We start from the raw sequence: 27707 nt of genomic DNA on the forward strand, positions 1-27707 counted from the left end.
GTACTCCGGGTCTTCCTGTCTGTCTGTGTTTGTAACTGTCTGTCTTCTGTCTATATAGTTGCAGGAGATCTTCCGTAAGAAAAATGAGAAGAAAGGGCGGAAAGGCGATGCTGACAAATCTGCCCAGCTGGTAAGAACGTAAGAGGTGTGTGTGTGTGTGTGTGTGTGTGTGTGTGTGTGTGTGTGTGTGTGTGTGTGTGTGTGTGTGTGTGTTAAGTTCCCTTAAATACAGTCAAACAATCTTTCTTTTCTTTCTATCTCTGTGAGATAAAACATACAACAGATGCACACAAAAGAATGTTTCTCTAAATCCGGTGCCCTATACAAAATTATATGTATAGTTTCCAACATATGTGTGAGCCCATTAAGACCTGTGGCTGATTCTACAAATCTAAATCAGTAGTTCTCACACAGATTTTTAAAAAATGTTTAAAAATACAGATGTACAAGCTTGCAGTGGGGCACCAAGTGGCGCACTGTGAGCTTGTATAAAGTATCTTCTATTTTTGAATAGCAAACGTTAAAATGTCCCAGCCTTTCTACCCTCACGCTGAATCCACATCAGCAGCAGCAAGCGAAAGTCTGGAATCACACAAAATGGGCGTGTCTGAGGTATGGAGTGACATCCTTGTAAATAAGTGACATGTGGTGCAGCCAGAGCCCCGCTCAGTACGTTGCAAATTTCAAGAGCTTGTAGATTTGATTTGAGCTCTTGTAGAAGAGAATGCTATATTCTCACATGTGTAGATGTTTGTAATCCAACATTTACACATGTATATATTTTTCAGATTTTATTGTCTACGAATCTACAAGCTCAACCGAACTTTGCAACTTCTTTACCTTCATATAGAAGAAGTGCAGACACTCGATGCTCGCCTCTGGTAGTGTGTAAATCACCTATACTTTTTAGGTTATTTTAGGCCATGCAGCTGCTCAATCTACAACTGCTAGTTTAAAAGTTAAAGTTGTGTCAAGTTCGTACGCCTAGGCCACACCTACGGTACTCAAACTAAAGTGTACTTGTGGATGGCTGCTGCTCTGTCTCACCTTGAACTTCTTACTTTTTGCTGAGTCCACCTCCTGTCAGAGTGGAGAAACCGGAGGTTGCTACTTAGATAGACGTAACCTTCCTGCTTTCTCAGAACACGGAAGCGAAATACCACTGCTGGTGCAAATTCAGTAATATCTTCCTGTGACCGCGTCTAGGACATAACGATCCATCCACCTACCCCAACTCCCCCTTCTCAAAAGACCCAAAAACTAGAGGTGTGTATTAGTTCATCTCTGCATTTGCTGTTTCCAGTGCCCTCTGGTGGACAAACTTGTGGAAAGAGACGTTCAGAACTTCAGATGAGAAGGTCTATCCAATGATGTGAGACAAACGACGATATAACACATCTCAAAGTGTACAATCCTGTTTATACAACAGGTAGTGCCGACGAAGCAATCTGATTGTTTGAAATATGAGAATGATATTGAGAATTATGGAACGGTCTCATCAAACAAAAAAAATTGCTGCGCTGGTCGCAAAAAAAGCTGCCGGGCTGCCAGTCCCAGCACTATGCTAGTGGCCAGCACTATGCTAGTGGCCAGCACTATGCTAGTGGCCAGCACTATACTAGTGGCCAGCACTATGCTAGTGGCTATGCTAGCGTTTTTCATATGGAGTTCAGGGACATAGTAGCTAAATGTGGCATTAAAAAATTCCAAATCACACATTTCTATCGAATATCTTAACATTAATATTGTAATTACAGTGAACTGTTGTATAATCACAATATTACACTTGAGGATGTGTTATCGTGAATATCACTGCGCTGCCAACGGCCCTCGCCTGAGGCTCTCGCCTGAGGCAACGCAGGCGTGATGATATTCACGATAGCACACACCCTCTCGTGTAATATTGCTTAACTCATTCAGAGCCCCAGACATTAACGGATTATAATGTCCAAAGTGCCTCCTTCAGGTCCCATTCACTTGCGTTGTCTTATTTTGAAGGCCAGAAGTCCACCGCGCAATCACTTCCGGTCTGACGTCATCGGATCGTGCGCCGGAACCGATCCGTTTCCACGTGGAGTTGTGTAATGGCCGACCGGGAGCTTTTATAACTGTGTAACATAAGCGAGCATCTGCCTCCATCCTAGCTTCTAAAGTGTAGTTTTGAGATAATGGACATTAAAGATGAGATCCCCCGTCCACCTCAATGTTATGGATGGGACTATTTTGTGCTCGTGGAGCCGTGATGATGCGAAATCAGCGACGGATTTCGTCTCCGGACCGCCGGCGATTCTTCTCGGTAATGTACTCGCCGTTACAGTAATCTATTACTTTTCCCGAGATATCCCGTGAATGGCACTACAGATACTCGAGTACATTTCGCGAGACATCTCGCGAATGGCACTAGATGAGTTAATTATCACTTACCCAAACTTTATTTGCCTTGGGTAAGGTGAGTGATAAAAGGACCAAGAGGGTGATATTTGATATTATCACAACCAATACCATGGGGTGATAAGTGATAACCCAGAGGGCTAATGTGGCAGTAGCAGTAGCTGCAATTGCCACTGTGCAACTGTCACCAACGAGTGACCTTGCTATGGAAGGAGCTCAGCATGTCAAACATGGCCACCATAGTTGCAGCGTTGTGGTGACTCAATAAAGCTAATGTGATAAATACATTATTGCCTAGCCATGTTATCGGCAGGGACGTGCTGGCCATTGGGAAAAGCGGGACAACTCCCGAACGGCCGGTTCATTCCTGGCCGGTCCAGGCCGGCCATTAGGAAAAAAAATAAAATAAAATGGCGGCCTTCGTTCCATTTTGGGGGCTGGGCGGCCAACAAAGTAAATCGTCACTGTCGGGTAGAAAACTTGTATCTCCAAGTTTCAAATGTGTAATTTTTTTCGCAAAGCAAAGCCCTGCTTCATCATTCAAGGCCGTCGCACAAAAGTAGTGAAAACAGCAGATCTACAAGCACACAACGCCTCGCGGTGCGAGGCGTTTTGTGCTTGTAGATCGGCTGTTTTCACTAGTTTAAATCATTTTTAAAATGATAAATAGAATACAAAACAAACGGTTTTGGACATACAAGGTTTCCACCCGACAACAACGAAATATAACTCATGTAATTGGCCCACTGGCTTGTCACTTGTCATGATCTGAAATGGCAAATCTTTGAGTAGCAGCAGCGCTATGGAGAGAGATCTCTCTCTATAGCGCACAATGAGGGCCTGTCCAACTCTTTTTCCCGGGCTGAATCGGGCCCAGCACGTCCCTGGTTATCGGTATGCTTTGTAGTAATACTCAAGAGACAAATTGTGTTTATGACAGTGAATTGCCTAAACTTGACAGCTTGTATTGATATAATATACGTTTTTATACTTCATTTGACATGTTTTTTATTTTATTTTTACAATTAATATTAAAAGTATATCATCACTTGTAAGGTAACAGTTTGCTAAAGTGTGTCTTGATGTGACAGTGTGTGTATCAGAACTGAGCCATGATCCCCGACTCTGGCCATAGTGTAGTCACACTTAACAATGTTTATAGTGCGTGCTGCAAGTATAAATATGATTTATTTTGATATTGTATCCTGTTGTTCCCAATCAGATTCCCCCCCTACTGTTCCATCATACGTATTGTATACAGTACAGTACATGCCAGAATGTTATTTCCAATGCATTTGCTGAGTAACGTGGCTCAGGAACTTATCTTGTGTCACTTTTAAGCTTAAGTCAAAGATGAGATTCTGCCTGATCGTTGCCATCAGGCAGAAACTCATCTTTGTGTGTTCATCTTATGTTTTATGTCACTTACTTACGTGACATAATGTATGCGTGTTGGCCCCAAACCACACGCCTGCAGATGTGTTGAAAAATGACACTTCTGTCCTTCTGTAGAGTGTGTGTCCACACAGCCAGCCTCTTTCCTCCGCATGCACTAACGTTTATTTTACCTTCTCTCCTCCTCCTCCTCCTCCTCCTCCTCCTCCTCCTCCTCCTCCTCTTCCTCCTGTGATGGCATGCTGTGTCCCCCTCTCTCTCCCTCGTGTGTTTTCTCTCTGTGTGTGCTAGACTATGCAGCTCTATGGATATCAGGTTGCTCCCATGAACAGCGTATGTATCCACCAGTCTGACCTCTTAGTGCATCTGTCCCGTGAACAGCGAATGTATCCACCTAGTCTGACCTCTCTCAGCGTAATGCTGTGTTTCACACTGGCAGATACAAAGATGCAGCCTGCCATTCATTTTCAATGGAAGCCGGCGACATGAACATGCAAAGATACATCCGATGTTTGTAGCTGCCACAAAAGCTACAACAGCTACTAAGCTACAAATACGTTGAGCTGGATACAAAGCTACAACGCGACCGATGAGCTGTCTAGCTTTGTATCTTTTGTACCTTCCAGTATGAACGCAGCATAACTGCCTTCTGTTCAGTAGTCGAGGTGGGCACAGTAACATCCGGAGTGTTCATTTAAGTGTAAAAAGAGACCCTTATGGGTTCATGTGCGACTCCAGATTTTGCTGTGTGTGTTTGGGTGAAAGGAGGGATGCAGCCTGGGCTGGGAGATGTGTGAGTTTGCTGCCTTCGTCATCCTATGTATCGCAACTTTAACACCTCCGTGGATCCTCTTGACACATTACAAAGCTTTTGTGATAGGCCACCCTCAAGATAATCTGTTGTTTCACTGTTTCATAGATCTTCTCACCTTAATGCCCTTCCTGAGTAGATGTTTGTTTGCAGTCCACTGAGTAGATAACTGCAGTTCCTATGTACCGGTATGTGGCATAGTTTAATGGGATGGGATGGGATGGAATGGATGGATGGATGGATTGATATGGTGATCAATAGATGGATGTATGGGTGGGTGGGTGAAATGGACTGGATGGATGGATGGATACGCATGGCAAGCTTTTTTGAGCTTTGTTAGTTAAGTAGTAAAAGTCAAAAGACACTCCAACTAGTATAGTGTGAACGTTGGCTTACAGTTAAACAAGTATAGCAGATTCACGTCTGATATCAAGGATATGTAATAAACGGCTTGCCATAGATAACGGCTTGTCATACATAGATATGACTATCGATCAATGGATGTATCAAAGTATGGATGGAATGGACTGGATTGATTGGTAGATGGTCTGGATAAATGTCTACATCAGGATAGCTGAGTGATTGATTGAGGAATGATGGCTGAGGGAAGGCTGAATAAACAGAGGGACGGGATGGGAGACTTAATGGATTTAAGGGGTCATGAGAGATGAACTCTTCTGATCTGATTTAAAATGACATGACACCCTCTATGGCTCTAAACAGAATCAGCCATGGGACATTTTACAACATTTTAGGATATACCGTAGGATGCCTCTAACTGTGTGTGCGTGTGTGTGCGTGTGTGTGCGCGCGCGCACGTGTGATGGAAGTTGCCATTAGGTTATTGTTAACACAAAGAATGAAGTGCAGCGGCTAGCCATAGGACAGAGAAACGGTCCCTCTTTTGTCCAAGCTCCTTCACATTATCCTGATGAGGAGAGCAAAGAGTGGAGTCATGTCAGAAGCAAGCTGCACAGGTCCACTAATTCAGTAGAGCATCCATTATGTAGCAAACTCGCATTTCATTTACAAAATGATCAATAACTTTTGAGTAATTTCCTCAAGAAACAAATTCTAAAATATATTGATCTAAAATAGAGGCCTACAACATTTGCATAACACTTTTTTTCTTTTTCCCCCTTTTTTTTCAATCCGCTTTCTGTAGTTAGAGATTAGAATTTACAAGTCCTCATTTTGGAGGAGAATACTTGGTTCATTTACACTGGGATCATGTCTAAAGTTTACACCAGGGGTCTTCAAAGTTTTCAGGCCAAGGACCCCTTAGTTGAGAAAGAGATGAAGCAAGGACCCCCACAACTTTTTCATAGATTCCATCATTGTTTGACGGCACAATCATCATTGTATTTTGGATTCATGTCGTTTTATGTTTTCAGATATTTAACCACTTGAACCGTCAATACATCACTTGACATTTCACTCTGTATATTAGTCTGCTCACGTTGTGAGCTTGTAGATCTGCTATTTTTGGCTAAAGTTCTCTGAATATGGACACTAGGATTCAAGTGGTTAATATAGAAAAGGAGAAAAAAAGCTTCTATCACACAAAGATTTGGAGGACCCCCTGTAGTAACTCTGAGGATCCCCTAGGGGTCCCGGACCCCCTGTTGAAGACCCCTGGTTTACACTTTAGACGTGAATAGTACTAATGAAGAAGGTTTGTCTGGTTTGGGGAGCTCATGTCATGTGTAGGGCTGTGTGGCTCCAATCATACACACATGCTCTGTGAATAGAAGCACCTCCGTTGCACAGGCCATTGTATCTTAGATCAAAAGGCAGCCATCCACTTGGCAGTGTTTGGACAATGAACTATTCTCTCACTTAGCCACACATGCATGCTCATGCACACACGTGCACACAAGCAGACAGTGTCAGTTCTAATGGATAGCTGCATTGTCTCTTATGATGTTAAAATGGCTGCTGCTGTATACTCCCCAGAGACTTAGACTTGGTGGGTGGTCAGCGGCACCATGGTTGGCTCTTAAGGGAAAATCCACTCAAAAACACATATCGCATTACTCTGATTTTAGACAGTTACGCCTTTATCACAGTCTTTCAGTGCTAGAAATAAGAGAAGCACTAATACATCTAAAATTATAAGGAAAAGATGAATTAGATATTATATATGCTTGACTATGGACTATGGAATTTAAAAGGGACAATATTTAGATTTTTATATATTTGACTGTTCACATACACATCAACATATACAAATATGTACATTAATATAAACATTATTGCTTAAGCTCCTCTTCCTTAAAATCGTAAATACAATATGTCAAGAACAATAATTATGCAAATATCACCCTGAGACCTGGGTGAAAAATTATTACACAATTAAATATCTACAAGTTTAGTTGATTCTCCCCCTTAAAGACATTTGTGGCATGAAATTAAAGCACATTCTACATGACTTGACATCTTGACAGAATGATTGCAAGTAGGAAAATACTTTCCAAAATAGAAATATGGCCTTATTTGTCATTTGTAGTGTTTATTAAAAAAATAAATTAAGCATTTTGAGGCACCAAGAACAGTTGTGCATTACCACATGCGACAATACAACCAGTTCGCCCAATCATCAGAGGAAAGTATTTCATTGTCAATTAGAAGTATATATATACCCTTCTGTCAATCACGTGATACTTGACACTATCTGAACTGGTTGACCTGGCAGTGAATTGATCCTAACCCTAACCACTCCTACAGGTGCAAAAAAAAGACATTCAGGAGGTTGTGGCGTGGAGTTACTGGGACGTTGTGAGGCGAGGGGCCAGTCAAGCCCTGTTTTCTGACCTGGCGGAGGTACACCTGTCCGCTGCCTTTTCATCATTTCATCCCTCTTTCTATTCCTCTCCCTGAGCAACTGCTTGGTACCTCTACCACCAGTAGCTGTGGAGGTACATAGCAACACACTCATCTGCCCTTCCACCTTCCTGCCCTCTTTTCTTATGTTTTAACTTTCTCTCCTTCACCCCATGACTCTATCTATCTATTAGGGATGGGACGATAAGCGATATTATCGTTTATCGTGATAAAAAACACTCACGATAATCGTATTGTGGAGATTACTTTTATCGTGATATCGTTCTCCGTCATGCTCTGGGATCAATTCACCTTTTATTTGCCGAGCTGCATATCCGGTACCACTTAAAGCTGTACTGTGGAAGCTGCTCAACTAGTGGTCAGTAGCGGTATTGCTTTTTTTGTCCGTTTTTCGCCGCGGACCACCGGAACGGGGGTCCGCGGACCACCACGGCCGCCGCAACCGCCGCGACCACCTCCGCCTCGCCGATACGAATCCATAGAGCAGTCTCCCGTCATTTTTAGACCAGGATTGAGGGAGTAGCATGCAAGATTATTGCTTCACCAATGTAAACACAGTTGTGAGGGAAGCTATTTTCTGAAGAGACAGCAAGACTCGCTGTGATTGGCCGGTGGTGTATGATCGGTGCTGTGATTGGCCGGTAGTGTATCATGTGGGAGATGACATCATTTTGCCGGGAAATACAGCCCCTGTCATGGGTATGTAGAAAACATATAAAGAAAAGGCTTTTGGGGCTGAAATTAACGGAGTGGGTGTTCTAAAACTTTAGCGATTTAATAGTTAGGACAATTTTAAGATTAGTTTTATTAAAAAAGTTACATAGTATAACTTTAAACCCTCTATAATTGGTAAGGTACTTAGAATATACGTACTTGATACAGTCTTTTTTTCACTCTCTATCAAATATATTTTGCGACGCGTTGTGAGCTTGTAGATCTGCTATTTTTTGGCAAATGTTCCGCCCCAGGATAATGGATTTTGATTACCGCGATAATATCGTAAATCGCGATTGCATTTGTCACAATAATTGTGATATGACATTTTCATATCGTCCCATCCCTACTATCTATCTATCTATCTATCTATCTATCTATCTACAATATGTATCCATCCATCTATCCATCTATCTATCCATCATCATTGCAGCAGTAGTTTGAATTGTACTAAAGGTACTACTGAATCTCCACCCTTCCATTCCATTCATTTCCTTTCAATGTATTTACTTGTCCTCGGGAACCCTCCGTCCTTCCTCACAGGGTGGCAAACACTTCAAGATTTCTTTAGAATACTTGCACAAAGCGGCTTGGCATATTGGAATGCAAGAGAAGACCTTGAACAGAAACCTAAAATGTTGGATTTCATCTAGATTTGAGGGAACAGCCTTGCTGGGATAGAATTTAGGTGAAATGTTGAAGTCTGTTTCCACCCTTATTTACCTGTGCCTCAGTAACTCTAGATGAATAAATATCAGCATACTCTACTGTATTTCTTCTTGATATTTGATCATGTACATGTTCTCCATCATACAGTATTTATGTCATCATTTTACATTTAAAAGTATTTGATCGTAGTTCTTGTAGCAATGATACTGACCTTACAGTATGCTGTAGGTGGCAGGTGCGAATTGGACGTTACACATTCAATGTCCGTGTTGTAATAACCGTCCCGTTTCTCTTTGTTTTGTTACCTTTGTTGTTTGGCCTCTTCAATATGCTTTTGTCAGTGTACTGTATGTGTGGCTTGTTGTGGCTATAGTGTTGTACCTTTGTTGTTTAATGGCAAGAACCCTCCTCAATGTCCAAAACACATTAACTTATACTGTGAAATGACTGATTGCTGAACAGGAAAATAGGCAACGTGTACACATTTCCTCGAACTATCTTTAATCACTCTCACATCCACTCTGGAGCACAATTTAAACTCACCCCTGCATTCTAAAACTGTATATTGCTAGAAAGACATTTTAGAAAATGATAAAAAGGAAGACGTGTCTCATTAAAGCTAGTAGCTAGTAAACTATGACCAAATAGCATCTGGAATTTACGATAGAATGACAAAATAATTTAACTGTTGCTGGCCTGGCACTCTAGGTGCCAATTGAACGACTATAGCTCTAGAGTACTATTGGTAATGATTAATAACGAGTGAAGCTAATATGCTGCTAGCAGGCTAGCTGCATAATAACAGACTCTGCACTCCAGAGGCAGGCTAGCAGCTAATGGCAGCGGAAGCTAAGGTGGAGATAATGATAGTGGAAGGTAATGTACCTGACCTTGTATTTACACTGAGGAGCCTTTCATCAACAAGTAGACGGACAGAAAAGACAAACCAGACACAGGAGATGGGGGGAGCAGGGGCCAAAGAACAGCAAAGCAAGGAATGCACAGATATAGAAAACGAAAGATTAGGAAAGATGTAAGACAACCTTGGGGGATGCTTTGGCAAGAACCTTTTGTGTGACATCTTGCTTACTTCATTTTTGTCAAGCAAAATCAGTCATGAAGCATGAATTGGGCAAGAGTCAGACGACAAAAAGACAGGTGGGAAGATGAGAGGACATGCTAAGGGAAATCGGGGGAGGAGGAGGGACACAGGGGAGAAGTGAAGAGGAGGGCACATTTAAGGGAAAGAAAGAGGTAACAAGTCCTATTTAAAGAAGGGGAGGGGAAGGATGTGTTTACTCAACAGATTAGTCACAGTTTATACCTCTCTGTTTTTGTCTGGTGAAGGAGGGACTGAGTGACTGACAGGCTGTGTGAAAGAAAAGGAGGGAGGGATGCAGAGGCAGAGTGATGGAATCAACCATTACCTCACTGTGTTTGTCAGGTGCAGGGAGGTACTGACTGGTAATGTGGAGAGAGGACATTTTAATAGTGTTTTCTGAGTGCTATAGGACAGGTATTCTCAACCTGTGGGCCGTGAGGATATTGCAAGTGGTATTTTAGTTTTTCATTGTGATACTGACAAATAGTTTTTTCTTTTTTTATATACATATTTTTTTTCTTTTTTTTTGCCTTTTCTTGATAGTATTCCAGTGACGATAGGACAGGAAACGGAGAGAGAGAGATGGGGAGTGACGCGCAGCAAAGGCCGTCGGGATCGGGACTTGAACTCGAACCTGTGATATGTGTGGTATGCGCCTGGACCGCTAGGCCAGCGGGCGCCCCCATAAATAGAAATGTATAGGCTAGTACTACATTATTTCTATGGCTGCCCTGTTAAGTTGGCCCACGAATGCGTTCAAGATGTTCAAGTGGGCTGTGAACCCCTGCAAGATAACGTGATGTCACACCATTGAAAGTAATAGCGTTGAACCTCACAAGATGGCGCCACCTATCCATTGAACTCAATGGATGGGGCCGCCATGTTGAAAGCTACTGTAAGGGTAGATTGAGAGAAGGAGGTAGGAATAGAGAAATACATAGAAAATGAGATTATATTGCATGGGGATTTAGGGAATGCCAGTTAGGCTTTTAGCCCTTGTTGTAGGTGTGACTGACTGTCAGTCTGACTGATGACTAAATACTTATTTCCTTCCAAGTATTACTCAGAAACTCAGGGGTTGGGGGGCATTTAGTGTTTACATCAGTAATTACTGTTTTTACCTCCAGCTAACATCAAAGTGTAGTCATTGTGTCAGTCAGTCACTCGGGCACAAACACACACACACACACACACACACACACACACACACACACACACACACACACACACACACACACACACACACACACACACACACACACACACACACACACACACGTACAGTACACACACCAGGTGTTGGCTCGTGCCTTGGGGGCGTGGTAATGATTACGTATGATGAGCTCACCGTGATACCGCTACTGAGCTTCCAGGAACCACACGCTTGTTTGTTTATGACACGACTTCAGGAATTAAGCATTTAGAGTTCAGGGCCGTCCACTACAGCACTGATAACTACAATAATAATTGTAAATTGGATGGATATTGATTGACTGCCAGTGTTTCTATGGTTCATCATATTGCTCTGAAAGTGTTTCCAATTATATCGTTTGCCACTGTTGTTCAGAAACGCTGTACAGTTGTGGTGTGGACTTCCCCCCGCCCCTGCTGTTTCTATTTGTGCACTTTTTTTTAAATTACATATATTTATAGTTATCATCCATTCCTTGGAGTGGACAAGGCAACCCTTAAGATATCAGACCCATGGTTACTGTGACTGGTGACTAGCAACAACATGAATTTCCTTAGTTGACTTTTGCTCTGAAACAAGTTTGTTGCTTCCTAGAACTGCTTTTTTTGGTCTATCTAAATCATAGGAAGGGAAGGAAGATGTTCATAGGCACCACTCCATCAAAGTCTTCAGCCTTCTTCAGGTTATCCACCAAGATGGACATGGTCAACCTGTGACCTGCCTCAGTGAACCGAGGCGAGGTCATAATGCATAATGAAGCACTGTAAGTGCCTGGTACACTGTCACCTCAAGGGTATCACATAGCCACAATTATTTTATTGTTCAAACTGGATAGAGGAGTTTAAAATAGTTTGGAATAAGAGAGGGAAGGAGGGAGGTGAAAACAAGAGGAGGAAGGAGAGTCTGAAGAGCTCATGTGTCATATAGACTTCAGTTGCGTATTAGGTAAACATGTTTCTTTTTGTACTATTTATCCCCTTTCAGACACTTAATTACAAGACACTGAAATGAATCATAAAGAGTTAAATCTTAATTTATCCAAATGAAAGACAAGACTGGCATGAAACACCTTTTATGACATCATTCTTAATTTGTTGCTAATCAAAACATTTAATGACAAGATGCACTTGTGACTCAGAAGCAACCAGGAAACTGAGCTGATCCCCAAATGAATATCTGAAATATTCATGCCATGGGGATTTATCTTGTTAAAATGCTTGTCAAAATTATTCTAAAATGTCAATTTTTTCAAGATTCTTTGAAAATAGAAGATCTATACACCAGGCCTGGAATTTCGTCATTTTAGGGGCAAGGCCACTTGGCCTTTGGTGTTGTCCATTTTTTTGAGGGCACAAAGGCCAAATGCCAGGGCAGGAAGGCCATCAAATAAAACAAGATTTTAGTCCATTGATAGATGGGGACTCGGGGAGTTAAGATTTCAGAATCTCAACAAAAGACACTGGTGTCTACATTATAAGAAAGAGACACCGGTGTCTACTGTCTACATATTGACAAGAAAGAGACAGAGGAGAAAGTAGTATAGTCAGCTTGGGCATTAAGGCCACTGTGGCCTCAGGTCATGCCATTGGTTTGAGGGGCACAAGGCCAAACTGAGGGGCAACGGCAGCCATGGCCTTCATGGCCTCCCTGAAATTCCTGCCCTGCTATACACTGTAAGCTCACATAGCCAATGCACACTATATAGAGTTAAAGTGCATGTTAAACTAATTTAACTGGGGTCCCTGTGGAACCCCTTCAGGGGTCACTGGTCCACACTTTGAGAACCACTGCTGTACTTCACCATCTCCCAGTATTGATTTTTGTCCCGTGAAAAAGACCAAAAGAGTTCCAGTAGATTAACATTGGCCGGGTTTCCCAAAGCGATTGTGAGCTACGATGGGCTAAAATCGCTTTGGGAAACTCGGCCATTGACTGTTAGGCCTTTTGTGTGGCTCTTAGAATGTACTCTTATCCATAGCAAGTACGTGGCTTGGGTGTTTGTGGTTAGGTTGCCTTAGATAATGAGGGTCCTGGGTTCTCAAATCCTGAACCCAACCATACCCGACCGACCGACCTGACATTTAAGGCTGGGTAGGGCCTAAGATGTATGCTAATTAGTCAGGCTGGGTTGGGCCTCGGGCTCAATGAAAAAATAAAAGATAATTTATAACTTTTACTCTGTGATAGAGTTCTCAAATTCTCCCCCCCCCCCCCCCCCCAAAAAAAAGAAAATGTATGCTAATTAGTCGGGCCGGGTCGGGCCTCGGCCCAGCCCAGTTAGGGCCCAGTTAGGGCCGGGCCTGTTTAGAACTCTACTGGGACCTTTCTTTGTGGACTCCTGGCACTGGCCTGGAGCCGGTCCCCAGGCAATTTATTTACAGGTCTCGTAAAGCCAGTCAGACGATTGGATATCTCCGCCTAGCATCCGCCGCTGATATGAGATCTCTGAAAGTCAATGCGAGACTATCATGCAATATATTTTATGAACAGTATATACTAGTAACCATGGTTAAAGACCCTCTTACCCACACCTCCTACCCTACCCTACATTCCAAGGACTTGTCGGAGATGTTGGTACCCAAACTTCTCTTTATAACCGATTGCTACTTATAATTTTTAGGCTTTTCTTTTTGTCTTGCTCTGACCCCAATTTTCAGTCCTAAACCAAACGCTTTATTTATTCTTCTCCAATTATCATTATAATATTATTTCTTATGAATCTTTCATTGTCACTGCAGCTTCAATTTATTTATTTTCTCATTTCTCTTCTTTGCAATCGATTCCAAATATGCACACCTAAATGACAACATCTGCTTAGGGACAGACATCTTTGTGGTTTTTCCAAAAGGAACAAGCCTTCTATTTCTTGCTCTCTTCTCCTGCAAACATTTTTATCCCCTTGTATGACATTTCCCTCCCCTCCCACATTGGACTGTAGGATTTTAACCTGAAGGTAGAACCACATCATGGCATTGTGTTGGTGATGTTGATGTTATTATGATGATGATGATGATGATAATGATGATGATGATGATGATGATGGGGATGCAAAATAACACAACTGCTCTACCTTCTGAAAAGGACATGAGATTTCATCCCAATCTGATGTCTGCATACCTTAGCATGGCAGGGAGAGGGAGAGAAAAAAGTTGCCTTTCTTTTTTTCTATAATGTCACTGGCACTGTCTTTCTGCCCTGGCACTTGCTGGGTATTTTAACAGAACCGCCATAAAAGCACATTTATGCATATCCATCCATGAACATAAACGTTATGGATTCATGGGGTACAAATGCAGTAGAAATGTATTCCTACTGAATGACCACTGGTTCCCACACTGGTGCCGTGAGACAGGTCCAGGTGTGCCTTGGGATTCTGTGACAAGCACACATTATTATTGCAGTATATAAATCTATGCAAAAAGTTATGAATTATAAATGACTTTTAAATGACTAAATTTGTACTTTTTGAGAACTTATTTTTATCAAAATAATGTATTATATTTATCTAAAAATAATACAGTACACATTAAACACCGGATTAAAAATCCTGAGTGTAAATTTACCTCAGAGACAAACAACTCAATTAGGGCTGTCATGATTATGACATTTTACATGACGATTAATTGTCACTCAAATAATTGCGTTTAAAGAACTTTACTCTTAAAAAAGATCATTGATAGTGGAAATAGCCGATCTAAAAGCTCACAATGCGTCGCGATGCGACGCGTTGTGAGCTTGTAGATCTGCTATTTCCATTATTTTTGACTTTTCTTTCAAATATATGAACATTTTTCAACATGGAGACGACTATGACGATTATGAAAAATAATCGCGATTATGTCAAATAATTGCGATTAGGCGATTATGTAATAATTGTGACAGCCCTAAACTCAATGTTCCTTTTCTTTTCTATAATGTGTATTCCCTCGGTGAGATTAACCACTTTCACCCTATTCTTGCTCATGCCATTATAGGTGACTATTTTCCCCCACGAGTTATCACACATTTTAAAAGAAACATGCTCACAACACACAGTGATGCGACGCGTTGTGAGTTTGTAGATCGGCTAGCTTCAAATAGCCAAAGTATAAAATGGGGCTTAAGTGGTTAAGAGAGTGTTAAACAACAGCTTACAAAGCTTGAGCAAACAGAACAAACAACAGAACCTTCTGAAAGAGTTTCCAAATGGCCACAAGATCACTTTACTAAACACACACGCGCGCGCACACACGCACGCACACACACACACACGCACGCCCGCACACACACTCACACAATGTAGAGGAGGAAGAGAGCGTAGGAAAGGGGTTACATAAACAGAGAGAGGTGAGCTCTGAGAAAGGTAGACTGAGAGATTGAACCAAAAAGAAAGAAAACAGAGTTCCAATTAAGGCGTCACCTGAGATTCTGTTCCGTTGATGGAAAAAAGGTGTAATCGACTCACATTCTCTGCATTTCTGCTGTGGGTTTTTTGCCGCTGTTTGCCGTTTGAGGTTTTGTCGATGTTTGTTGATGTGGCTTTTGCTGATCAGAAATGCATGATATGCGGTGGATTTAACACTTGTCTGTCTCAGCTTAGTGTGTATCTGTGCCATTGCTGCCCTACTCATATTCTCTTTCCCTCATCTGTGTCTAATTCCTATGCTCCACTGGAAGATATCTTTCACCGTACGACATGTCGCCTCTCCCTTTTCCTCCCTCTCGCTCTCTGTCTCTTTCTCTTTCGTCGAATCTGTCTGTGCTTCAGTGTCTATAGGCATGTCTCTGTGCGTTGTTGTATGTCTGTGTGGTGACTCTCTCTATGCACACCTGTCTGTTATACCTCCTGTATCTGTACCAAACTAGTCTGGTGTTCACTCTGTCACTCTGCTGCCGCAGCACTCCCAACAACACCAGTCTGCGCAGCATGGAGACATCTCTGAGAGATTAGCATCAAAATCAATTAATCATATAGATCTGGTCTAAGTTAAAACTCATTCTGAAAACAAAGTGGTCTCAAAGTAGTTCTATGTAAATTTGTTATGGGTGGTTGACTTCTTTTTTTCTTTTTTTTTTATTCTTGAATTGATTAAACTAATTAGCAGTTTGCAGAAGGCCAAGAAAGGTGACATTATAGTTATTTTCTGGACATCTCTTCTTTGATAGGGAGGTGAGCAGCTGACGAAACGGGTGAAATCATAAAACATCCCATAGGGTGTAAGAAGCTATCGGCCAAATTAATAGTCTGTGACTTTCCAGATGTATGTTAAATAAATTCCACTGCTGCCTAGACTGGTACCGTTGATGTCACAATGGCCACTGACTGTTAATCCGAGCTGACCGGTTGACTCTTTGATCGACAGCTTGCCGTTGCCGTTCTCGATGCACATTCTGCAACCGTGCGATTGATTAATCTGCTTCCTGGCTGGCTTGGCACGGTGGCTGCCATGATGGATTGATCATGTATTCCTAGCAGTCACTCCAGTCCTTGCTACTACCTGTCAGTTTGTGATTGTCTCTCTCTGTCTCTTCCTCCTCACGATTCAATGTTATCCCAGCGTGCAGATGAGAACATGATGATTGACACCACCCTATTGGTCCATTTCTTTGGGAAGAAAGGGAAGGCAGAGCTCACCTTTGATGACTTCTACAGGTACTTTTGTCCGGCATTATTGCGACCGTAGGGAGCTACTTACTGTAGAAACCTCCACCGGCTGTCTGTGAGTGAGTCCGTCACACGTCACACTTTTGCCCTGCTCATATCTCCACAACCGTTGCCCCCATCCATGCCAAATTTTGCACACACACTCCTTACCTGCCAAACTACAACCTCCAAGGACCCCCGGGTCCCTGGGGGACCCCCAGGTGTAAAAAATGACCAAATGTGCAAAAATGACCAAATGACCACCCCAACGGGGCTGCTCACGGGGAATTCCTGGGGACCACCCACTCCTGGTGCTCCAGAACGGATGCAAAAGTGGTGGCGCCCCCAGTGGAGGACCCCCTGCCACTGCAGCTCACATAAAATGCCGTAACTCGGGCTGGGAGCGTCCGGGAGAGCCGGGGCCGGTACCTATTCGTCCGCCAAGGCAACGCAGAGACCCCACCCCTCATTTCTCACATGGCCCTATTGTAGCACCACCTTCAGGCCGATTTTTAAAACACATTTTTGGACACTGCTCTTACAGTTTTTGCCCTAAAATCACGAATATCACTACACAGCATGTCTACACTCATGTCATCAACATGGATCAGGAAGATTTTGGAAAAACAAATTTTTGCCCTATTTGTGGAGATAAGCCACCTACGGTCGCTTATCTCCCGATTAGGGAGTCTTACTGGTAATGTGGAATAGATCAGTATTTCTTTTCCCGCGGGGCTGCAGTTTGATGAATTAGGCCACCGACCGTCATTGATCAAAACATGTCTCTCTTTGCACAATCAACGCTTTAAAATCCTCTGTGTTATTTTAACTCAAAAAGTGTACAAAATGGAACCAGCTGGGGGGAACAAACATGTTGGGGGTTGAGTTACACTTAAGTCCCATGAATGCTGAAAATGCGTCCTTCGTTTGTGTTTTGAACATCTACGTCAACTAAATTACGTATCATTCGTTCTTCTCCATTAGGTTCATGGATAACCTCCAGACAGAAGTGTTGGAAATAGAGTTTCTCACCTATTCTAAAGGCATGACCACCATCAGCGAGGAGGACTTTGCCAGGATCCTCCTGCGTTTCACCAATGTGGAGAACATCAACGCCTACCTGGAGAATGTCCGCCAGTGCATACCGGATGAGAAGGTATACATGCACAAAATGTATATCAATTTAATTGGCATGTTATCACCTCAGTGAAGAAGGAATCCATTATCTTTACTACTAATATCTATTACCACTCTATTACTCTCTTCCCTTGGAGGTATTGTTTGAAAAGTACAGAATTATGACAAATGTCTGTACATGGTGAGATCCTCCGTGTCAATAGTACCTGAGACCAATAACAGTATAAGTCCATATTTGAATTTTTTTGAATATATATATTTTTGGATTTACCAGACTGTAAACCACAAACTAGTCATTTTTAATCTGTTAAATTGTTAATGCAATCCCCCTCATTTTGTTTAATTGTCGGTTTCAAGGTTATCTTCTCCCTTTGTCTGCTGAATATTGCTTGTACGGACTTAGACTGTTGTTCCACAAACTGCTGGAGATATACTGTTTTTCCACTTTCCATAAGTATTATCTATCTATAAATGCGAGAAGTCTCTGCGTGTGTGTTTGTAATCCGCGTATCTCGAGAACCGTTCGTCCCACCGGCTTCAGATTCGGCACGCGCGTTCCCCGCCGCGGCACGGAGTGCAGTGCCGGGCCTCGACCCGACCCGACGTGCGGTTTTCCCTAACCGGCGCGAAACGTTCGGAATCTCCTTATGCGGAAATCGGCGCAAAATCGGCACAATCGCTGACTCATTGTGACATCACTGCAGTGCCGGGCGCAAGCGCTGAGTCATTGTGACATCACTGCAGGCAGATACAGGGGCCTAGCCTCGACCCGACAGACTGAGATCTCCATATATGGGCATATGGGCAGATACAGAGATCTCCATATATGGGCAATACAGGGGCCTTGCCTCGACCCTACAGATATCTCCGTATATGGGCATAAAAGGGACACAGACAGATATATCTCCGTATATGGGCATAAAAGGGACACAGACAGATATATGGGCATAAAAGGGACACAGACTGAGATCTCCATGACAGATATCTCCGTATATGGGCATAAAAGGGACACAGACTGATACAGAGAATGGGCATATGGGCAGATACAGAGATCTCCATATATGGGCATATGGGCATAAAATGGACGCAGATATATGGGCATAAAAGGGACACAGACTGAGATCTCCATATATGGGCATATGGGCAGATACAGAGATCTCCATATATGGGCATATGGGCATAAAAGATGGACACAGATAGAGTATATGGGCATAAAAGGGACACAGACAGATACAGAGATCTCCATATAATGGGGTTTGCATCCGTATATGGGCATAAAAGGGACACAGACAGATATATGGGCATAAAAGGGACACAGACTGAGATCTCCATGACAGATATCTCCGTATATGGGCATAAAAGGGACACAGACTGATACAGAGAATGGGCATATGGGCAGATACAGATATCTCCATATATGGGCATATGGGCATAAAATGGACGCAGATATATGGGCATGGGCATAAAAGGGACACAGACTGAGATCTCCATATATGGGCATATGGGCAGATACAGAGATCTCCATATATGGGCATATGGGCATAAAAGATGGACACAGATAGAGTATATGGGCATAAAAGGGACACAGACAGATACAGAGATCTCCATATAATGGGGTTTGCATTAAAGGGTGGGGCATTCATTCCCTATTTACATCGTTCCCGAGTTGGCCAGGTCGCAAACTCCATATATGGGCATAAATGGGCACAGGCAAACAGATGGTCAAACCAGGTCCTAGAGAGATCTCCATATATGGGCAGAAAATGGACGTAGACAGACATATCTCTCCATATATGGGCATAAATGGACACACGCAAACAGATGGTCAAAACGGATCCTATGACAACAGGTATAATGGGGTTTGCATTAAAGGGCGGGGCATTCATTCCCTATTTACATTGTTCCCGAGTTGGCCAGGTCGCCGACTAGACGCTCGGCCGCCCTTCGGGCGGCCGAGCTTCTAGTGTCTTATAATTCCCAATATATATATGAGTTAAGTAAAAAAATCTAACTCAACAAAATGAGGGGGGAGTACGTTAAGACTTTAAGAAATTAAAAACTTCTAGCTTGTGGTTTACAGTCTGGTAAATCAAAAAAATGTAATTTATCCAAAGTTTTAAAATACAGACTTAGACTGTTATTCGTCTCAGGTACTCATTATTGATCCATTTGTAATTCTGGTTAACCAAATAATCTCAGCGTGAAATGAACACGAGCGCTATAAATGCATGTGCTGATTTGAACAGGAAGGTTCAGCCTTACAGCGCCGTGAGGAAGCGACATCCTTCTATACTGTTCCAGTTCCCGTAAACCTCCCCCCCCCCCCCATCCCTACAGCCCCTAGCCATCTCCAGTGTCAGGTGTTCCCCACCACTGGCTCTGCCCCAGGCTGTTGTGGCTCTCTACACCTCAACGCTCCACTGAACACACACACACACACACACACACACACACACACACACACACACACACACACACACACACACACACACACACACACACACGGATTCATCCAAATTTAGTCACCAATGCTGTCCACAAACACAATTTCAGGCAAATACCTGCATATGAATGTATACGCTCATATGAATTCACACACAAACAAGGAACATCTCTCTGCCTCTGTCTTTTTTTACAGACTCTTATGCAGACACATACATTAGACACAGCTCAACACGTGTAACAACCGTAGGGTCACACTGACAGAAATTATGGCATTTGAGTTCAAATCTAGGTAAAATGTTGCATGTTCCGATCGCTGCAGAGGATAGCATCCATGCCCATTGTCTCAAATGGTACTAAAACGTTTATATACCGTATATATATATATATATATATATATATATACAGTATTTTCCAGACTATAAGGCGCACTGGACTATAAGGCGCACTGTCAATGAATGGTCTATTTTCTAACTGTTTTCATATATAAGGCGCACCGGACAATAAGGCGCACATAATAGACGCTACCATTGTGTTATGCATCCAACAGATGGAGCTGTGCTAAAGGCAATGTCAATGTCAATGAATGATCCATATATAAGGCGCACTGGACTATAAGGCGCTCTTTAGTTTTTTTGAGAAAATTAAAGGCTTTTATGTGCGCCTTATAATCCGGAAAATACGGGTATATATATATATATATATATATATATATATATATATATATATATATATATTAGTGCTGTTCAACGATTAAATATTTTAATCGCGATTAATCGCATGATTTAGCTAGTTAATCGCACGATTAATCGCAAATAAGTCATCAGCTTTTATCAGTTCACAATGTAACTTAGAGGGATATCTTTCAAGTCTTTCGTGGCCCTATTAACTTGGGAGTGGAAAAATATAATGGCTTTATGAGAAAGTATGTTAATCTTTTATTCAAAATCAATTAAACAGACTGCAGGATGGATCTGCTTAATTTACTTAATCTGATTACTGTTGTGTCCACCTTTATGCTTTATTCATATTTTATATCAAGAGGGATGGACCTTGTAGCCAAAATAGCCAATATTGTAGCCAATGTTTGACCATTTTAGTTAATTACTTGTGAGACAATTAGATATATTAATAAAATAATTAAATTGTTACTTTGTTACCCTTTGTTACCCTGTATATGTACGTTAGATTGTTTACTGTTGAGTGAGAAAACAATGTTGCACATTAAGCTAATCATCTGGAGACCTCCCCAAATAATAGTTGAGATAATAATGTTGAGAAACAGTGTCCAAAGGCCAAATGGCTATAATATATAAATATGCGATTAATTGCGATTAAAATAATTAATTGTGATTAACATAATGGTGAGTTAATCGCGATTAATTTAGTTAACTCGAACAGCACTAATATATATATATATATATATATATATATATATATATATATATATATATATATATATATAATATATATATATATATAAGGTACGGAATCCACACGTGTAACTTCTCAATGGCTAACACTATCAAGTTCTAAATGATAATATTATTTGTAAGAGTATCAATTGAAAGTAGGATGGTGTTGAAGAGAAGAGTGCATACTCAGCAGAAAAGCAGTTTACCAATCGATGGTTGTACTGATCAGCTGCCTCGGTGCCAAACTGTTCTTGCTGTAATTGCAGATCAATGCCTTGGAAGATTCATGTTTCAACCCACACATCAATACACTTTTCACTATAACCTCCAAAACTTTGGACTCGCTGTGGAAATCAGTAAGCACAATACAGGAAAACAAGACCAAAGTCGCTTATAAAAAGCAGACCTGGTAAAACTGGCAGGCTAGCGTTGCCGGCTACCGAGGTGTCATCTGAATGCAATGTTCCGTCGCCCGACGTTTAAATGCCATGTTTGCCAACTAATGCCAGCAGACTACAACAGACTAGGCACAGTTTGAAGCCATTGGAAGTACGGTAGTCTGTTTGGTGGAGAGAGGCTTTAAAGGACAACTTTAGTTTTTTACAAGGGTTCATATTTTAGATTCTAATTAGAGAAAAGAAAAAGTGGGTGTTAAAATGTTTTCATTTGCTTCGTTCTATTGTTTTATCACGTTTACCGTGCAAAAATGTGGGGCATGCGTACGCATGGGGCATGCGTACAAGTGTCTAAATATGTATTTTTAGACACAATAAGCCAACAGTTTCTTTATTGCTATTTACAGTAGCCCCCATAAGTCACATCCAACCATGAAAGGTTGCGTTGTATCTTGGGAATGGGCTTATTCTGTGTAAAATGACATATTTATGCCCCCAACCACTGAAATAAGAATCTCTAAAACAATAGACAGAAGTAAATTAAATAATTTTAACACACATCTTTTATATTCTTTAATTACAATCTAAAATATGAACCCTTGTTGTAAAAAACTAAAGTTGTCCTTTAAAGGAGTAGTTCACCCCCAAAATGTTTTTTTTTCTATTGATTACTCACGCCATGGAGACTTGAGTTCAATAATACATTTTAGAATTTGTCGCATTCCTAAAACAGAAATGGTATTTTAGTAAATGTACCCCCATTGATTCCGGATGGGGACCCAAACGATTTGGGTCAAAAACATTTTTATTTTATTGAATTCAAGTCTCTATGGCGTGAGTAATCGATAGAAAAAAGGCATTTTGGGGGTGAACTACTCCTTTAAGAGATTAGCTTAGATAAACCAATATAAATAAATATTTTTAATGCAGTGCGCTAAAACATGGGAGAAAATATTCTCTCCCTGGTGGATGGGATTATTACAAGAAGCCACAGTTACATCACTGAAATAGACAGACACAAATAAACCACTTCTCAAATTTCATTAATTTAGATTTTGTTTGGTAGAAGAGAACAAAAAGAAGAAATTCAAGATACACGGCGGTCCCTTAACGACTGCAAGGGCAGCTTTCAGCGGCATGGACTTAAAAGCCACAATAAGAGCAATACAGTGACAAATCTGTCAATCAGTTTTTGTCAGTCAAGCACCCCCATGTAGCCACTAAAGATTTAAAGACTTAACATCATGCTTTACTTAAGATATAAATAAAGCATGTATGGAAAGCACGATTTCCATGCTCACCATCACAGTGTGAAAATCATCAGTATGTAAAAACATAAGAAGGAAAGGTACACAAAAACAAAACTGTGATCACAATAACATTGTGACGTCGTTTTTTGTGTTTCTTTTTAGCAAGAAAATATCATTTTCTTGCTAAAGGGCCCATGACTGCTGCTGACCACAACGTATCAACAGTGTGAATGTGGTTTTCATTCAATCAAATCTGAGAGAGTGGCCTTGTGGCAGAAGGTTTTCTTATGCCAACTTGTAGTGCTTGCAGTTACATTGTCTCTATCCCTTCCTTCCCCCCTCTCTACATGCTGTGCAAGAAGCAGGTTGGTGTTATATATACATCCGACCACTAGCAGCAGGACAATATCTATCTATCTACAGTATCTATCTACAGTATCTACAGTATCTATCTATCTATCTATCTATCTATCTATCTATCTATATTTTCTAATCTATCTAATGTGTTATCTACTGTAGCCTGTATCTATTACACAGTGCATGTGATAGTGTCAGCAGTGTCCTTCCAGCTCCCACAAACAATGCATCTTCACAGGCCATTAGCATCTCATTTTTCTGAAAGCATATTGCATCCAGAAAAAGTCACAGTCACTTCTGAAACAGTCGGTTACTACACTGTGTGGAATGAATGCCTTTACTTCACTGTATGCGTGTACTGTACATTATATTGTGGAGTAAAGCACTGCTGTAAGGCTGCTGCTGCTTAGAAAGCACAACATCATGGCAGTGTTGTGTCATTAAAGGTGGGGTATGTGATATGTTTTGGTTCAAATCAGTGTTAGATAACTCTATATTCTAATAATAATTATCGCTATAGAGTGTTTGTTCCGTAACAGGGGTCTGTTGGAACTGGAACACTCTCCCTGTACTCTCTCCTGATTGGCTTAAATTGGCAACCCACCTGAAAATGCATTTTATTTGAGATGGAGACCCCTGTTATAAACGCTCTCATAGAAATGATTACTAACCGAATATAGAACCATAACCTTTTAACAACCAAATCAATTAAACAAAAAATAAAAACATTTTGTTATTTACCAAAAGATATAACTTACCCAACCTTTAATCGTGCCATTTCATGGGATATGTCATTCAGTATTGGATGACACGTGATTCTGGGCCTTGGCCAGTGTTCTGTGTTGCACAGCTGATCGTGCATCAAACAGTGGATGTTTATACAGGTTTTTGTATCATTCTCGATTTTGTGAGATGCTCCATCTCAAGGTATTATTCCTAATAAAGAATTTCAGTCATCGTCTTGACTCATCCCTGGGACACTGAGGGACTCCTGAGACACAGAGGCTTTGGACACTGATTCTTGGCTGATTAGTTGAGCTCTGGTCTCTCCTGGTTGTTTCAGGGAATCACGTTCGATGAGTTCCGATCCTTCTTCCAGTTTCTCAACAACCTGGAGGACTTTGCCATTGCTATGCAGATGTACAACTTTGCTGCCCGCTCCATTGGACAAGGTACAGAGGGGATTATTATTAATTATTAAGTGTCTCTCTCTCCATCTCAGAGAGAGACAGAGAAAGTGTGTGTGTGTGTGTGTGTGTACATCATCTTTCCATGAGTATCTTTGTATCACTCGCTCAATTAAAATTTACAATTTAGATTTTTAGCAGACACTTTTAACCAGAGTGACTTACCATAAGCAAGATAAATTATTCACATGCATGGCATACCGAGAGACAAGAAACTAGGATACCAGGTTAACCATGAACCTAGCATCTGTCTCTCTTTATGTTCATCCCTCAACCCATGTTTCTGTCCTTTCATTTGTGAATACAAAAAAAGACACAGATAAACAGATTATCATCTGTCCCTCTCTGGCCTTCCACATACAGTACAGTATATTCTATATTAAGTGCCATTCTGTGTTCTCTCCTCCCGGCTGTGAACAGATGAGTTTGCCCGGGCGGTGTACGTGGCCACAGGTTTGAAGCTCACACGTCACCTGGTCAACACCATATTCAAGATCTTTGACGAGGACCATGATGACCAGTTGTCTTACAAAGAGTTCATAGGTATCATGAAGGACCGTCTGCACAGAGGAGGAAGGGTCAGTGCTCATTTAAACTTACGTTTTTTGGCTAAAAACACGTAAAGTTTTCAGTTCTAAATAATACGTAGTTTTGTTGTTGTTAGCCTATGACACGTGTAAATGTATCTTCAATGCATGTGTGTGACTGTGTATATTCATTTGTATGGCCGTGCATGAGTTCTTGCATGCTTGTGTGAGTGAGTGAGTGAGAGAGAGAGAGAGAGAGAGAGAGAGAGAGAGAGAGTCAGAGACAAAAGGAATGTCAGTATACTACAGTAGCAATACCATAGAATTACTTAAAATTCTTGACGTTCTTAATGTTGGAAAAAGACCCTGAGATACATAAGGAGCTGGAGTCGCTTCATTTGTAGTACAATTACAGTACTATTACTCATACATACTATACTGACACTATGGCAGCACAAGAAGGTGACCACCTTGCCAGTAGATGCAATGTCCACCCAGGTAGGTAGCCGTGGTGGAAGAAGTACTGAAATGTTTGAAGTAAAAGTATCAATACCACAATGTAGAAAATACTCTATTACAGTAATATATTACTCTATTATAAGTAAAAGTCCAGTGTTTATTTACTTGAGTAAGAGTACAAAATCATTGGCATAAAAATAGCCATTGTACTCAATGTATCAGCAATACATAAGTATACAATTTCATACAATACTATTCAATTCCATATTGGTAGAAAACTCAAAGGATGGTTGGTGGCTGGGGAGGGGGGGATGCTACTATTAATATGTTCAAGGAGTTCAATTATGCTCAATTGTATTTTAATGTCAACCATTCTTTTAATTTAGTTTTGAGTTTAGGTAGTCAATATCTATAATGGTTTTTAGTAAGGCATTCGATATTTTGGTGGCAGCATAGTGGAATGCATTTTTCCCCATGTTTAAGCCAGCTGAACACTGGTACAGCATTCCACAGTGCCAGCATGAGGAGGTTACATTAAATATTCATAGTCGAATCAGGTGGAACTTTGCTGCTCCCTAGTGGTACACAAATATACAGCAATAGAAAGTACTAATTCTTTTACAGTTTGTAGTTTCAAATGCATTTCCAAATAGAAATGTATCCTTCCAAACAGTCTCTATCCACATTTTGGATCAGTAAAGATTATTTCATAAGATTGCTATCCTTTCTATCTCCTTTACTTTCTAGAAATTCTGTTAAATCACTTCTGAAACAGCGTGAGTATCTCAGATTAGGATTATCCTAATCTGGGACTTTTACTCATAAAGTTGTCCTTGACATGCTGAATACAACACAATCATCTTGGATCAGGTCGAGCAGCTCTTCACCAAGAGTTTATGTCCATCACAGAATGCTAAGTGTTCAGGCTCTGTTTTCGGTTCAGTCTTGGCTTCACATTCTTGGCTTATTAACCATGTTTTCTCCCTTTATGTTCCCTCTGTCCACCCCTCTCCTCTAACTCTCCTTCCATGGGCATCTACTGTACCGTATATTTACACCTTCCTTCTCCATTTCATTCCTCAATCCTAATTCTATATACTCATAAATCCTACGCTAATCTGCTCTTTGCCTGATCTGTTCCTATATGTCACCCTCTCACTTCCTATCTCTGGTTCTACCCCATCTCTCCTCTGTCTGTCTGTCTGTATGTCTGTCCCTCTCTCATGCTGTATTTCTTTGCATGCTGGCCCGGTTTCTCCTTCTCTCTGTCCACAATGTTGTCATATGGCCTCTCAGGGCTACAAGGCTGTGGAGCGCTTCACTTCCTTTAAGTCCTGCCTGAAGAAGGAGCTGGCTGGCAGATAAGTACAAACATGAACATGTAGAAAGAGAGCAGCAGTGAAATAAGAAAAATAAAGCCAACTCAGTGACTCCCAGGAATAATAGCTTGGTGTGTATTGGGGACAATAAGCAATAGATGTGCAAGAGACCATGATGCTATATCTTGATTATACCACAGCTATGGGTATTATTCATTCAGTGTATTATTGCTTTCATAACATAGTTTCCAGTGATTACTAACAAGTTTCATCCACAACTTTACGCCCAAACCTCTCGAGCACAGTGTAGCAGTGGGCTATTGTACCCATTGTATTATATTGTTATGAGTTACAATGGGATAATGGCCTTGTGTGCTTCTAAGTGTACTATATAAGATTTGCTCTGTGGTGTGTTATAAGCAACGTGCATATTTGAATAGATATGAGGTTTAATGCCATCTACAAAATTAACAGAAAT

At 41.3% G+C, this 27707-nt stretch overlaps 1 protein-coding gene across 1 annotated transcript in view; it reads left to right on the forward strand.

Moving 5' to 3' along the window:
- micu3a (mitochondrial calcium uptake family, member 3a) overlaps positions 1-27275 on the forward strand; it is a gene marked incomplete at its 3' end in the record, with an annotated part of 60947 nt that extends 33672 nt beyond the window's left edge. Inside the window, exons 7-14 of the mRNA XM_080721526.1 lie at positions 59-130; positions 4078-4119; positions 7325-7420; positions 16656-16750; positions 17726-17897; positions 24801-24909; positions 25345-25502; positions 27207-27275. Of these exons, the coding sequence (XP_080577652.1) occupies positions 59-130; positions 4078-4119; positions 7325-7420; positions 16656-16750; positions 17726-17897; positions 24801-24909; positions 25345-25502; positions 27207-27275 (813 nt within the window). The remainder of the gene's footprint in view (positions 1-58; positions 131-4077; positions 4120-7324; positions 7421-16655; positions 16751-17725; positions 17898-24800; positions 24910-25344; positions 25503-27206) is intronic.
- Between the last annotated feature and the right edge of the window lie 432 nt (positions 27276-27707).

Source organism: Nannobrachium achirus (genome assembly GCF_963921795.1).
Source record: "Nannobrachium achirus genome assembly, chromosome: 3".
Lineage (NCBI taxonomy): Eukaryota > Metazoa > Chordata > Actinopteri > Myctophiformes > Myctophidae > Nannobrachium > Nannobrachium achirus.